At 42.8% G+C, this 16065-nt stretch overlaps 1 protein-coding gene across 3 annotated transcripts in view; it reads right to left on the bottom strand.

Annotated features, from left to right (window-relative positions):
- Positions 1 to 814: 814 nt before the first annotated feature.
- The window catches only part of LHFPL3 (LHFPL tetraspan subfamily member 3), a 242651-nt gene continuing 227400 nt past the window's right edge, over positions 815 to 16065 (bottom strand). For all 3 annotated transcript variants that reach the window (XM_069883558.1, XM_069849729.1, XM_069883551.1), the window contains one exon: positions 815 to 1829. Coding sequence is in view for 1 of the 3 variants with exons in the window: in XM_069883551.1 (XP_069739652.1) it covers positions 1801 to 1829 (29 nt within the window). In the remaining 2 variants the exon portion in view is untranslated. The remainder of the gene's footprint in view (positions 1830 to 16065) is intronic.

Raw genomic sequence — 16065 nt, 5'->3', positions numbered from 1 at the left:
ACTGATCCTGTAGAAGTTGGGGAGTCTTCTACATTCAGTTACAAGAGCAGATCTGGATGAAAACAAACTGTTTTTTAAAAACGCTACCCAGATTCACACATAAATTTACTTGGCAGACATCACATCAGCGTCCAGACTCTAGGACAAGCAGTGCCACACCAGTACCTTGCTACTTAGGTGAAAGAGTTATCTAAATCCTTATACTTATTTATAATTTGCTTAAAGATTATTTTAAATTAAAAAATGAAGTTTTTTTTTGAGATTCATGCACTAAATTCTGGAAAATCTTGTACTGTGCAGCCAATAGCTAAAAACCAGTTTAAACTCATGTTTTATGCATATCTTCAGTGTATTGTTTTATTTGGGGTCAATATTAGAAGTTAATTATTATTTTAGCCATTTGCTCCAAAAGCCAAAAAAAGAATCAATAAGTTTAAATTAATCTGCAGAAATCAGTGTTGTAGTGTTTGGATTAAATTCAACTGCGATATGCAGGAGAGGGCAGAAGAAATGTAGGGAGCAGCGTGCTCCTGCCCAGTCCTGAGCCAGGAAGAGACCCATAGTATGGTGGGAGGTATCTGAGAGGAGCAGAGGAGAGGGATCCCTGCTTCCCTCCGTTGCTCTGTGCCCGGTACTAAGCATCCAGGACTTTTGCTATGAGGTCTTCCTTTATACCCTGTGCCTCCTCCTGTTTTACTGCTCAGTGGCTTCTGGAAAGGAGGGTGCCCTTCAAGGACTGACCTGTCCAGCCCTTGTAGAGGGAAGCCCCAGCCCCACCTGGGGGTCTGGGCACTTGGCTTTCACATAGTATTTGCAATGTGTATTTGCTTACTAGTCTTTTAATTTATATATTGAGTTTAAGGCCAGAAGGAATTGTTAGATCACCTTGCCTGATTGGCATTAGCACGGGCCAGAGGGTGTCCCTCAGTGGTTATACAGCAGAACAAGGAAAGGAATAGAAATGCCCTCACAGTGAGCAGCTGTGTTACATTTAAGGGGTAAATGACTTTCTCCTATTAAAAAAGAAATCAAGTGCTTTTATTTTGTAAATTCAAATACAAACAATTCTATGTGTCTTGGGAAATTATAGTATTATGATATTCAGTCAGACATATCTTATAGTATATATGCTTCATAGAACTTGAATACAGGTCAGAATTTTTCAGTTTAAAGTTTGTTGCAGACATAGATTAATTGGAACACATATGCAGTAAAAATTGAGAAGCTTTACGGTTTTAGTCAAATTATTATACAGTGAAGTAAATGAAGTACAGCAATGTAGCAGTAAAAGTTATGCTTTTTCCACTAAGTGATGGAAACATTCAGAGAGTCTATTTATAAATGCTAATTAAAGAGAGATGTCCTATCAGCTTCTTGGCTACTGGGATAGGAGTAGTCTGGAGTTAACTGCCTCTCTACTGTGAAAGGTTTTAAAGCTTTTTGCTTTCTGTCTGAATAAAAAAAATGACATTTACAAACCTCTTCAATGCATATATATTACATATGTTTATCTAGCAACAACTACACCCCTTTTAATTTATTCCCCAAATGTGACTTTTCATGCATGTCTCCTGGATGCTGTATTCAGCAACAGTTTCTAATGAGCTGGTGTGTAATCCATGATTGCATTTCTCTTCTGAAAATCATTTCCACGTCTGGCTGACCTATGTTTAGAAGGTGGCGCTTACCCATCAGGCATTTTTGCACTCGTCAGTGTTCTTCTCTGTTGAAGGCCTTTTTCCAAGTTTCTTCCCATTTTAATGTTGATGTACAAAAGCTGTTATTCGTTTTGTTTTGTGCTCATTCTAGTGAGGATTGGCTTAGTAGGACTGTGCAAAACAGAGAGAAGAGAGAAGCTGGTTTACTGCCAGCAAACATAAAGATGTTCATGCTGTGCTTGGCTCAGGGCAAGCCTCTGATCAATAGCCTAACACACTTCATTATTTGCATTTCCATTTATCATGAAAAATGACAAGTTTAATCTTCAGATATGGTAAGGATTTGTAATCTGGAGTTCTTAAAAATCAGTTTTCATCAGTTAATCGGCATGGGAAGCCGAAATAATCGAGATTATTTCATCTAAATGTTAAACACCATGAAAATAAAGATACATTGTGTATGGGGCAAGAATGACAGTTGTTAGATGAATATCATGAATAGTGTTAAAATCCTGACATTTCTGTTCCATATCAATAATTTCTTTCACTCCCCTGAGCACATAATGCACATTTGTAAACAAGATAAAATAATACCTTGTGTTAAATTTTGAAGAAGGAGGCCCCAATGAGCACAGAGGTGTTTTCAACCCAAACTCTCTCTTAAAAACTAATTCTCATCCATTCAATTTCCATATATTGTAAACAGAGCTGTATATGTGGGAGACTGGACGCTGGCTGCAGTGGTAATGCGAGCACAGTGATGAAGGCTTCACCCTCCTCAGTGGAGGTGCCTGCCTGTAAATTGGGGCTGGAGGGGCAGCACATAGGCTATTTACAGGTACCCCACGCAAATGTAAAATCATGACTGCGTTTGGTCTTGAACAGAAGGTTCTTGCATCAAAAGAACTCTGGGCCAGACTCTGAAGTCCTTTGGTGAACAGTCTCCCTTTTGCTTCTTGTGAAACGATCACTGGTCAGAGGTCTTACAAACCTGGGGGAGGGGACAACTACCTTCATTGCAACCCCAATTCCCTTATCATAACATAAAGTCCTCTGCTGGAGACTTCCAGAATGCAGAACTTGGTAGAAAACACAAGTTTTGCCAACATAAAAGAAAAAGAACTGATTTCATTGTGGAAGTGGCAGTGAACTGAGTTTCAGAACTAGAAACTCTTAAAAATATTCCTGTAAGAAAATTGAAATGTTTAATATTCCCTCACATATTACATGGCACAGCCGCTTTCCATTCCCACCGATTCCAAACATGCCTTCACTCTCAATGGTTGCCTTGGCCTTGGTCTGCTGATAATTCACCCAGAGACACCAAGGAGAGAGATGACGTGGAGCAGGATGCCCAGACCTGGTTGCTCTGGATCGTGGTACTGTGAACTGGGGAGTCTGGTGGTGGCTAACCCTTCTGCTGGCAACCCCAGGTTCCTGCTTCCCCTGTCTTCCAACAAATTGTCACTTTTCAAGCAAAGTTTGCTTTGGAGAAAAATTTCTGACTCGTTGTAGCCCACAGGTGGTCAGCATGTATCTGTAGTCCAGATATATTTTACAAAGAAGACACTTTAAATTGATGTTGCCGAGACTAGAACATAGCAAGCAAGCTATGCAGGAAGCTAAGGAGGGTCTTGCAGAAGATGAATGGATCTGTTTTGCTTTGGTCTGAAAATGAATATGCAATGTAGAGTTTGCTGCGGTGTAAAGGTTTTTATGATGTGTGTATGTAACGGGACTGGTAGTCTCCAACTGTGAAAGAAAAATCACCACTGATAGCTCTATGGGGTTCCTTTCCCCTTTAAAACATATTTGTTATAAATAAAATCTATTATAAATGGTCTGAGTTGGGAATTTTGATGTATTTTACTAATATGGTTATTAATGTAATTAATATTGTAAATATTAATGTAGGTAAGTAGCACTACTAAATAAAAGAATAGAAAGAAAAAGTGCTGGAGCTTCTAATCAGTTTATTTTCTATTTGAGGTATTGGGTTTTCTGAGGCTCCTGAAAAATCCGTGGGTGGTGAAACTGAAATCCAGGGAAAGCAAAAGCTGCATGGTGAGGAGCAGGTGCCCTCATACTCCCATGAACAATCTAATCTTAATAGACCTGAATGAACCATTTCCTTCAATTATTTTTAATCATACTTTCATGTGCCTGTGTTACTTAAATCCTTAACAGTGCTTATTGGTTTTCCAGCAGTATTGAGTGTTGGGGATGTAACAGATTAAAACCTTTATCAGTTCTCTTGACAAATTTTGCACATAGGTGTTAATACACATGGAAATGAAACTTTGTAAATACCAGAGGTGCCTAGTTGATAAGATAGAAATAAATAATTCACATCCCACATCCCTCAGTCTGCCTTGTACCACATCATAGACTTTTGGCTCCTTGAAGTTTCTTTTCTTAGCGCTACTTACAACCCTTTTCTAGTGCTGTTGCCTAGAAATCAGTTAATGAAAGCAGTCTTTGTGAAAGCCATATTACCCAAAACACCACTCTGCTGTTAAATTCTCTACTTAAAGTCTTGAAAGGCTGCCTGTTAGGCTGACATCCTGACAACATGTTTATTATTCATATTTGACCCATTCAATTAGGGCAGTCATTTCTGTTGACTGGCTGGGGTACAGTCACCCTGGGAGGGATTTACAGCATTTTAGTGTTTATGTACATTTTCAGAGAGAGGCCACCAATATTTCTTTGCTTTGAAGATGAATCATGGGGAGATTTCCAGGTTGCTCCCTGCCAAGATATAAAGCACACACCAAATTTCTCAGTCCCTTACATGCTGTTACTGTAAAGGCAGTCAGTTGGGTAGTAAATATACAGAGAAAGGCAGACCTTCGAAGTCTGAATGTATATTATCTCCAACAATCTTCACACTTTACACCACTGTCACCAGCCGTATTTATGCCATTTTTGTTGCCATTTATTTGACTAGTGTCTAGAAAACAACACCTTTGCAAGAGTTAATTTTTTATTGCTGTCTCTAAACACACACAATTACTGAGCTAAAGAGCAACTGGAATTCATGGTCATATCAAAACTGGTCCTATTCCAAAACCACATCAGCTGGCAGAAACCCAATGGCTAATGAAGCACCAGAGATTTCTTCCTAGTGCCTCCACAGTATCCCTCTAGCATGGAGAATAACATTATTGCTCTTGAATGCTGGCACTGTGTTTGGCATACAGGAGGAGATAAAGGAGGAGAGAAACATTGCTGTTGAAGGTCTGCAATTGAAAATACACATGCTGAGGCACCTTGGATAACACTGCTGTCTGGGCAGTAGGCCAAAAAAATTTAGGCAAGTTCAGTTTTAATGAGGTGCTTGGAGTCCTCATCTTTCTGCTTATAATCTGGATCAGCTCCTCCTAACCACAGGTAGATAGTTTTGTTGTTTACATCAGGGCTGGTGCAATGCTAAGTGTGTTAAAACTCCACTTGTAGTTAACGCACACCAAATATCAAATAGCAACGTGCATTCAGGCCCTGGGCAACATCCAGATTTGTGCAATTAAAAGGCACGTAGATGCCCAGCTGCATGAGACAGCTACTGTGCCATCTTGTCTTATTTCTTTGAAGACTCTGCCTTTAAAACAAAAACCTATTTGAGTGGCCTGAGAAAGTGATTTTGATTCCCATGTGATGACAGAGAAATAGTGTGTATTCTTATTTGTCTTTAAATGTGTATTCCCATTTGCCAGCCTGCAGTGGCTGCCTTTTCTCTTTTGATAGATTGAGCATCCTTTTCTCTGCAGTCCTTGTGGGGTCCTTGTGCATTGCTCAGAGAGCCACCTGGGGGCAAATACTGTGCTATCAAGAAACAGCCAGTCACCAATTACAGTCCTCTGAAAAGTCTTACAAAAGTCCAGGTGATCCAAGCTGAAACTCTATCATGGGTTTTGGAGATGCAGTCCAACAGATCATCCTGGAAACAGCTGTGTGGCCAGGAGGTGAATGAGTCGTGCTCTTTGGTGCCTATCCCTGCACTGCAGTTTAGAAACAGCGCAGAGGGAACAAGGCTGCCCTATGGAGGTAGAAGAAAAAACGAAGAGAAAACCCCAAACTGTTTTTCTAGCGGCCCTCTTGCAGTGTTTGACTGTTCAGCAACTTGTAAACAAAATGTGATAAATCACCCATCCACACCAGAGCTGCCCGAGTGTATTTCCTTCTCCTCCTGGCAAACCAGCAGGCAGGTTCTGTCAACTGCCTGCTCTGCCATCGCTCACAGCTGCCAAAGCCTACGGAGAGGGCAGGGGTTAAAGAGATACACATCACACCTTGAGGAGTCACTAACATTTTTACAAAACTTTTGAACTGAGATTGTACGATGGTTCTGTCTGTCGGCTTTAGAGAAGCCCATTGCAGCACAAGGGCACGTGAGCCGGCTCTTTCGCTGCTGCAGCACTTCCTTGATATAAAACTGAACTGAATCACATAAAACCAATAAGTTTTTTATTGATTTGATATTTAAGCCCTGTGAAACCAGAGCTGAGCGGAGCGGTAGGACTTATTTGACCTGCTGGGCAGCATGTTGTGCACCGTGTTAGTGGCAGCAGCTAAGCTCCAGGGCACAGGCTGTAGGAAATGTTCCTGGGGTTGTAGAAAGTGTTTCTGGGGCTGTAGGAAATGGTTTCAGGAGCATACAAGAATTTTCTAAATGCCCATTGAAAGGAGGACCAGGGTGTTTGTGAGCAGAAGGCTGTACAAGAGCATTTCTAGCATCTGAGAGGATGGTTTCAGGGCCACAGGGGTGATGGTGGTTGGAGTTAACCACTGAACAGACAGAATGCCATTTTATTAGACATCCTTGCCTGAGGAAAAACAGAAATGCCTGAAGGATCCAGTCAGATCAGTTTTGCCAGGTTGCTGTGTATGGCGTATCTGTGTATGACATATAGCTGGACAGACCTTTGCCATCAACTACTCATTGCTTTTTTCTCAAGAAAAAAAGAAACCTAGCATGTTTGCAGACCTAAAGCTACTCCTTGCACACTTAATCCTCCCAGTGACTGCCTTACTGGCCAGACCCTGCCCTTCTCTGCCAGATTCTGTCTAGTTCTTGTGGTCTTAAACCCCAGATTATTCTTATATTGCTTTTCCCTCTTTTTCTGTTGCTCTAAGTAGAGACTGACACATGGCAGGAGGGAAGGGCTGTCAGTTCACAGGCTGTCTGGCTGTGGACAGTGTGCTGCGGGGGGAGAAGAGTGACATGACAGGGAAATATTATTTCTGGGTTCTTTTATTTCTCCAGACAGAATATTTTTTGAAGCTATTACGACAGTAAGCAAAAGTCTCCAGAGAAAATTGTGGCTGTCAAGACAAATTAATTAAAAAAAAAGAGAAGAAAGTATTGAGCAATTAAGTTAAACCACCTTGTGCCAAAGTATGAAGGGAGAAATATACTGGGAAATTAACTCTGGAGATCAGGATGGTCTCCCAGTTTGTGGTCTTGATTTCTTCAAGTTCATATTCTTTTCCAGGTAAAAAATTTGAGCAAGTTGAGGAGCAATTTTTGAGAAAAGAGAGAAGATGGAGGGTGGACTTGGAGGTTCATCTACCCTAACCTCAGCTCTCCCAGAGTCAGGCATTGGGTGTGTGGCTCTGGCAGTCCCTGGAAAGGGACAAGACCCTCCGGAGGTGACTCATTTGATCCGGGGACAGTTGCCAGGATAGATGAGCACTCATTGACTCCTGCAGGGCTGTAGACCATTGAATGGAACTGGAGGCCTGAGATGGACGAAGTGAGGCATGTGAATCCTGGACTTAAAATTATCCTGCACAGGGTGATTAACAGCATGCATGGAGACATGAAGAGAGAAGCTACTGCCCACACAGAGAAAATAATCTTCAGCTTGAAACATCAAATTATTAAGCAGTTGTGGATTAGTTGTTTTAACAGGATGTCAAAGATCCTGTCTGAGAACAGCCTGAGACATTTATTTTCAGTCCTGTTGGGGTGTGCAGTTCTGCACCAGGACTGCCTTCATGGTGGAGTGAATGGTTTTGCAGAAGGTGGGTCTAAGATTTCAGCCCCAGCCTAGAAGGACTCAGTAAGACAAGCTGACCAGCGTGAGTGTAAGAGATGGAAGATACAGGCTGGTCCAGTGGGAAGGCATGAGCCAAGCTGAGTACAGCTGTCAGCTTAGCTGCTCTTGTCAGCGAGACCCTGCCTGGGGGAGCAGATGGATTTTGGCTGCAAATCTGAGAAACAAGGTTATGGCATCTTAAAGAAGACACATTATCAAAGCCTGACAATTTTCTTATTTCCAAATGATCCTCCTTCACCCATACCTAAATATAACCTGGTGGCAGCCACAGGCTCTGAAACCCTGAATACAGGCAGGCTTCAAGCTTCCCTGCCATCCTGCCTAATCCCTGGCTCAGGTGGCTTTCCTCTTGTTTGAACGCAGCTCCAAGAGTACACCATATGCATATGTGCTGGTGAGAAAGACAGAAGGAGAGTAACAGGCAGAGGGAAGAGAGGCATAGCCAAGGATGGAGAAAGTCATAGCTGTCATCCCTGCCATCTGCAGGCACTAGTTTGGGCTGATGGGAACAGGGCTCCCTCGAGTGATGAGTCTCCTGCCCATGTTTTGCTACCAACAGCTTTTGGGTCCCTCAGCTGGACAGCTTGGTGTCAGCACCACAGTACTTCCCAAGCAGATATGACCATTACAGCACAGTGTGCCCTCAACAAGGGAGGAGGCTGTGTGTCCGCTCGAGGTGGGTACTGAAACACTGAGATGTAGTGGTCAGATACCACTGAACAGTGGGCAGCATCTTCCTTCATTTCAATATTTGCTCAGTGCCTGTCAAGAAAAGGAAGATCTTTATCGTAATGAACAAATACAGCAAAAAGCCTCCTGTTCTTTCTCCTAAAAAGTTTCCTTTTACTGTGGAGCATCACAGAGATGCTCCTTCCTCTGGTGGTCCCTTTCCAGAGGACTCATCAATTTGTCCTTTGTACTTGCTGATATTTCTGGCATGTTTGGGATGGGAGTCACGTCTCAAGGCAGGTTTGCTGGCTTGAGAGATCTAGTATGTTGTTGGAAGGACTGGAGAGAGGCTGAAATGTCTTCATCAATAATGTCTTTCACATGAAGTAGCTTCCTGCTCTGCAGAGCCGTGGGCTCAAGTCAAGCAAAATCAGTTACTTGTTGTTCATCTAGTTTTATTTCCTCCATGTGGTTTGCTGCTGTCTTTCTTTACCCAGATGGTCAAATAAATTGCTGTCAATACACAGGAGTTCCTGAGCAGTGATTCCCAAACTCTTCCTATTTTTCAACTGCTTAATGAGAAAACAATTTCGTTATATTCTGCACATTTGCTGGAGTCTTTTTTTCAATTTTTCCCCTGGAACCCAGAGGATCTGTGGGTATTTTTGTTTGTTTCAACAGCCTGTGGGCTGCATCAGATTGCTCAGAAAGCTCTGCATCGTCTTTATTTAAAATCTGCTATAAACTTTGATCTGTACTTGTTTACTGAGAAACCCCTTGAGGATCCGGCCGTGTCAGTGGAGATGCCTCCAAAAAGTCGTGGACACATTGGCTAGAAAATGTTCTGATTGTCATTGTATGCTCTTACGTTTTTTCATTTACTTAAGAACAGTTTATATCTAGATTTATTAGCTTTATATCTTCCAGGATTCTCCTTGTGCTGTGCTGTGTAACATTAGAAGTTGATGCTGGCATATCTTCGATCTGGGAACACAAATCTTGTTGCCATTGACACAAAACTCTGCTTGTCTGTGCTCAGCTACCAGGGAGGGCAGAAGGCAGCGCCCAGGGCAAGTGTGGGCTGTGGACAGCTGTGAGCAAGCCTGAGCTCAGGCTTCATGTTGGTTTGAGCCTGCATTTCTGTGCAGCAGAGAGAGAGTGGGAGTTAAGCCCTGGGAGAAAGCCAAGATATTGAATCAGATTCTTGAAGGTGCCAGCCAAGATTGCTGCATAAGGAAACTGCTACGATGGGGCTTATTTTAGTGCTGTGACAGAAATGGAGTTCTGCTCTTTTCTTAACACACTGAGTTTCTCTTAATGATTTCCTAATTCATATGATGAGTTTTCCCTCCTAACAGAAAGGATGAGGCTGTGGCAGGCCATTCTGGCATGATAAAATGACATTTCTGTGAATGAAATTTCCTGAAATAATTTTCTCATTTTTAATTGTAACATAATAATGAAATCACCTACAAGAAGTTCAGTTCAAACATCTTGAAAAACATAGTAAAAACTATCAATGCTGGTGAACCTTAAATGCTGCAGAATAACAAAAGGTTTTAAACTGTCTTTTCTTTGTGTGAAATGAATTTCCCCTGTTCTTCAGCCAGTGCCAAAACTGTGACTTGTGACCATGGCACAAATCCCACTTGCTTTCCTGCTGTGCAAAGGCACATCCAGGGGTTTCTAAAAGTTTTCCAGACTTTCTGTTTGTAGGGACTTGTGCTGGGAGGAAGAGAGAATTTGGTGAGAGGAGTGGGCCAGGGCTGGGAACAGGGCTCTGGCTGCTAGGGCTGGTCATGGAGGGGAAGGGTCCTGCAGCTGGAGGGCTTCATCCAGAACATCTCTGAGGCAGGAGCTCACCAAGGCAAGGCTGTGGGTCCTCCACACTGAGTGCAAACTCCTCTTAGAGTGGTTGGCTTCTGTAATGTTTGGTCTCAATCAAAACCCGCTAATGAGTTGCAAACTCAATTCCATTTCTGCCTCTATGAATGTAGCACCCAAGCCACATGTTTATGAAAACAGAAAGATAAGGATCCAGGAATCTTTAGTCTGATGTTTCAAAGCTGTGGCTTAATGATTAGCTTACTTGAGCACAGCAATATTAATTAACTGGCTATATACTCTCTAGACAAAAAGGAAATATTTGGGGCTGTGCCTAAGCCCCACGATCATTTCCAAAGCTATGAAATTACATGTAAAAGTACTGAAAATATTTCTATGGGTTTAGGTGATATTCACCTAGAACAGAGGCTGGATTTGGGAGATGGCAAAGCCAGAGTCTGATAAGAGGGACAGGTTTTTGATGACTAACTTCTGCCATGGAAACCTGTTGGATGTACAGCAAGGAGCGTGTTGGACGCTCATAGTCCTGAGAGCATCATTTCAGTCTTCTTTGTTTTCCAGTTTTCCCATAGGATTGCTGCAAAACTGGTTTACACAAGCTTTGGACAACCTATAGGGATTTATTATTGCTATTAATTTATATTATTCCCTTAAACATTATTCTGAGTTGCTCCAGCAGTGTTAAGTGCACTCTTGCAAAAGAAAAAGAGGAGATTCCTTCCCTGAAGAGCTTTCAGCACAGAAGGCAGACTATAATTAGCAATGTAGAGAAAAAACCCTTCACCAAGAAGGAAGGGGTGGGTTGGATTAGGAAGTTGCCAGCTGAAAAGCATGCAAGAAGGCAGGCTGGTTTGCAGCAGTCCTGAATGGTAGGTGTGGTACAGTGTCCAGGTTGTGCACTTTCGCCTCTGGGTCAGAACAGGAAGGTGGCAACCTGCTATATCCAGCAAGCCCTGCAGTTTTAGGCGTTATGAGGCTTAGCAGCTGCTGCAGTGAATATGAAACGTGGAAGGTGATGAAAAGAGCATCACTCCTAGTGTTGCCTTTCTCTTGTCTGTGGGAGCCGATCACTGCAGGGAAGCGGTTGACTCACATCTTTTCCTACTTCCCACATCTTTTCCCTACTTCCCTGTGCCCTTGCAGACACAGGTGTTCCCTGCACATCATCCTGTGCACCCAGCATCGCTTCTTCTCCTTAGTGCTACCTCATGGCCTCATTTTCTGTTCTTCCCACTGTCCCATTCCTGCATGCTGCAATGTCTGTCTGCCACACAGAGTTCCCCTTGCAAAACAAATGTAGAATCACAGAATCATAGAATCACTTGGTTGGAAAAGACCTTTGAGATCTTCGAGTCCAACAGTACCTGTCCACTACTAAATCATATCCCTAAGCACTTAATCTACCTGCCTTTTAAATACCTCCAGGGACAGTGACTCAACTGCCTCCCTGGGCAGCCTGTTCCAGTGCCCGATAACCCTTTTCATAGAATCACCAGGTTGTAAAAGACCCACTGGATCATCGAGTCCAACCATTCCTATCAAACACTAAACCATGCCCCTCAGCACCTCATCCACCCGTGCCTTAAACACCTCCAGGGAAGGTGAATCAACCACCTCCCTGAGCAGCCTGTTCCAGTGCCCAATGACCCTTTCCGTGAAAAATTTTTTCCTAATGTTCAGCCTAAACCTCCCCTGGGGAGCTTGAGGCCGTTCCCTCTTGTCCTGTCCCCTGTCACTTGGGAGAAGTGACATAAATATGGTGAATAAATTTTTCTGAATGTCTAATCTGAACCTCCCCTGGTGCAACTTGAGGACACTTCCTCTTGTCTTGGCTCTGGTATGCTATCCTTCACAATGGAGACTAAAAAAATAATTCTTTAGGTAATCAGTCTGTAAGATTCTCAACGCATCCAGTGTTTTTTATTCTTGAGGCCTGTCTAAATGAAGGTATGAATGCAGAAGCCTTAACTGCAGGCACTTCACTTGTAACATGTGGTGTCTCTTGCAGGAGTGAGAATACCATCAACAATCTGAAGGACAACTCTTTCTACAAGCTCCTGGTCTCCAGTGAAGCCTTCACCAACGTCTGTGTGGTGCTGTAGATAGCCCACCTATTCCCTCCTGCGGAAGGATCATATCTCATACAGTGTAAGAGTGGCTCCAGGGCTTAGGAACTTTGGTGACTCCTTTCCCCCCTCTCCCTACACCTGATTCACACGTGCATGGACAATTTTTTATTAGTTTGGGTATTCCCTCCAATGACCATAAGGCGATTCCTGTGTAAATGCCACCTTTATACATAACGATGCCATTGTAACAGCAAGAGGCAGCAGAGTGGTCTCAAGAAGCACCTGTCCTAGTGGAAAACACTAACAGGGAAGGGTAAAAACCCCGCCCCACCATCTCAACCTCAAACCCAGTTTCACCAGGATTCCTCAAAACTTAGTCACTCCTTCCTCACAGACAGTAATAGATCAGAACAACCCAACAGATAAAGAAGACAAAGATACGGATTTGCTCAGAAATTAAGCCATCAATAAAAAAGGGGGGAGCTTAGAGGAAGAGAGAGATCTGGTCTGCAGTTACATCTGCAGCAGCTCTCCCTGAAGAGCTGTGCAATAATGCCTCTCACTCCACCTACAGCATTCAGTACAGGGGTTAATGCACTATCCTGCTGTGTAGCACTAGCAGAGCTCTAATAAAGGCTTCCACCCTCTCACTCTAAACAAGTGATTTTTGTCCATCCTTCCCTTTCATTTTCCTCCATCAGGGTATGCCCTGCAGCGAGCATCATGGGCCAGGTCAGTGATGGGAGCATGGATGATCCCTTGCGTGGCCTCGGTGCTGGGCTGCTTGGGGCCACCAGGGCTCAGGCTCAAGCTGAGAGCCCCTCGTCTCCAACAGACCCTGGTGGTGTCACTTTTTCAGTGTAGGTGCTGCCTGCATTTAGTATCCGGCACCAACTGAGACACCTCCTTGGTGCTTAAATAATAATGATGGATTTCTGCTCTGGAGTGATAGCTTGTGTTGTGCAGCTGGGTGAATGTATGTCAGCTGTCATCGTCCTTGTCAGCTGCTGCTGTCAGTGAGCAGCAGATAAGTAAATCTCTTATGATGAATATCCCAGAGAGAGCAGGGATTAAATATTTCATCGTTTCAGACACTGAAACACCTCCTCATTTGGAGTCCTTTTCTAGCGGTCATGTCCTCTCAGATCACTGCAGCCCTCGGGAAGAACAAGGGCTGCCTGGGTTTCTGAGACCACGAGGCAGGGGATTGCTGGCAGCAAAGTCCCTGCAGCTGGGGCGAGCCAAGGCACTGCTTCAGTCCCAGCAAATTTAAAAATAAGCATAAACTGAAGGAAAAAGGAATATCTCCTTTTCCGCTATGCCTGACAAGGCAGTTGTGCAGAGCTGCAGTGCTTGCCTTTTACCTTGCTGACCCTCCACTGCTGACCAGGGACAGGTGGCCTAGTGCCTCTCTTGGGCTGCGGCTGGGATGCACTATGGACTGAGCACCTGGACCAAGCTATGGACTGAGCACCTGCAGCTGTGACTTGGCTTACTCCATGTGGGCAACACAACAGAAAGCACCAGCTGTGGTTGTAGCTAGGTAAACGTGGTTGTCTCATGGTGTTCCCAAAGTGATGGAGATGACTTTGGTGGTCTTTCCTACAGTCCCTGCAGCACTGTGTTTCCCTCTTCTTTCTCTCCAAGGTGTTTTTCAAAACCCATTTCTAGCAAAGTCTCAGATTATTGATTGCTTGGAGACATGGAAAAAATGCTGTCATTCAGATTTCTTCACTCTCCCAAGCTTTCCTGGTATTGCCTGTAGGAACTTTAAATTGAAGGCATTTTTGGTGCAAAATACCAATTTGTTGTCACTGAATTTTTTTTGTGTTCTTGTTTTCTTTGCATCATAGGAGTTATTCTATGGGGATATGGAAAATGAAAGAAGATGCTCTGATAAACAAGGTCTCAGCTACTTTGGAAACTGGCTGTTTTCCCCTAGCTACCTTCAGAATCAAATAAAACCGAAAACATGCCCTTTTCTGTTCCACACCAGAAAACTCACCCTGTCAAGACTGCTCATGAAATGAAGTCCTTGTTTTCCAGAAAGCCTTACTGAGCCACAAACCTTCACAAACCAGGGAGACATACAAACATGAGCTTCTGAAATGTCTGATTTCTTTCTTACTTCATGTTTCCTGAGACCTAGGGGTTTTCTTTGCAGTTATGAGGAACAGAAGGGTGTGTGTTTTGTTTTTTTTTTTTTTTGAAAGATGAGATTCAAGTGCAACATGTGATGCAGAGGTGGAACTTGGAAAAAAAAATAGCATGAGCAGTCATGACATTTCTTAATCTATAGGTAACATGCACAGGCATTTATCCTTGATCCTTTTCTCCTCTTTATATAATCTGATCTCCATCATTTGCTGTACTTTTTTATCTGGACAACAGATATGCAAGTATCTTCCATATGGGTACAGTCTTATACAGGCTTGTGATTCCACTGACTGATATCTGAGAACTCAGTAGCCGGACCTCAGCAGAATACAAGTGTCGAAGCTTTGCAGGTGGATCTTTCTGCTTCCCTATTACGTAAGGTGCCAAAATTAGTATTCATTGGCGCATTGCTATGTAGCAGCATTTCTGCTTTGCTTTTTCATGCAAGGAAAGTATAGTTTGTGCTGTCATCTTATATAAAAAGAGGAAAATTTATGAGATGCATTTCCCTCAGGCTGCACAGAATAGAATTTGTTCTCCAACAAGAGACCAATGTGTTTTAATTGTGTGTTTTAGACTTGTTAAAACTGCCTGAAAGTATGACACCAGCAAAAAACGTCTTTTCTGTTTTGCTTATTTCTACTTCAGAGCTGTCAAATAACTTCAATAGATAGATAGAACATGACAGATGACTCAAATATGTGACAGGTCATAAAATATTTATTCTTCATGTTGTCTGCTAATGAAACACATGTCACCTTGGGTAAATCTTCTTTAATTGGGATTTATGATTTCTGTTCGTTATAACCTCAGTTTATGTCGCAGTCCAGAATTATGAAGTAATGGGTTTGGTTTCATGAAATACTTAAGCCTGTAAATAAAGCATATCAGTTCTACTTTTCTTGAGCTAGTGCTTTTTATCTAGATGCCCAGCCATGTTTTTTGTTATGATTCACATTTGCTGGAAACCCGTTTGGACCTTTCTGGTTCCTTTATGACTCATTGGGAACCTAGCTCCTAAGATCATCAGACACTGAGAAGCACTACGGATCTATCAAGGACTTCCCATTGGGATTCTTTTCTTCCAAGATAAGAACCTTCTCTTGATTATGTATGAAATCAATAAACCATATTTAGTATATATTTTTTCAGGATTTTTGAATTTCTCTGTAACCTCATATTTTTCAGCTTTTTAAGGTCGCTTTCAACTAGCAAAGACTCCGACTGGGCTTTCTTGTCTGGTTCTCCATGAAAACTGGGTCCTTTTTGCCAAATGAAAGCAGCATTTGTTGGCTAGAGCTCAGTGTGTAATACCTTTTAGCAGCAAGGAGGAGATGCTGCCCTACTTGAACTTAACTTTCAAGCGAAATGCTGGAAAATAATGTTCAAAACTAGATTTGTAATTTCTGTTGAACAGTCTCACACAAGTTTAGGGGCCTGAAAAAACCACAGTGCTTCCTCAGTGAATTGGCGGCAGCTGCCAGTCTCCTAATTTGAGCCCGTATGAGCAGACCTGTGTCACATCTTCACTTCTAAAGCACTTCCCTGTCTGTTACAGAAAACTTTTCACAGGAAAGTTAAGATCATCCCTCCTAAAAGGGGCCC

Source organism: Phaenicophaeus curvirostris, chromosome 1 (genome assembly GCF_032191515.1).
Source record: "Phaenicophaeus curvirostris isolate KB17595 chromosome 1, BPBGC_Pcur_1.0, whole genome shotgun sequence".
NCBI lineage: Eukaryota > Metazoa > Chordata > Aves > Cuculiformes > Cuculidae > Phaenicophaeus > Phaenicophaeus curvirostris.
This window is presented reverse-complemented; position numbering and strand designations above follow the sequence as displayed.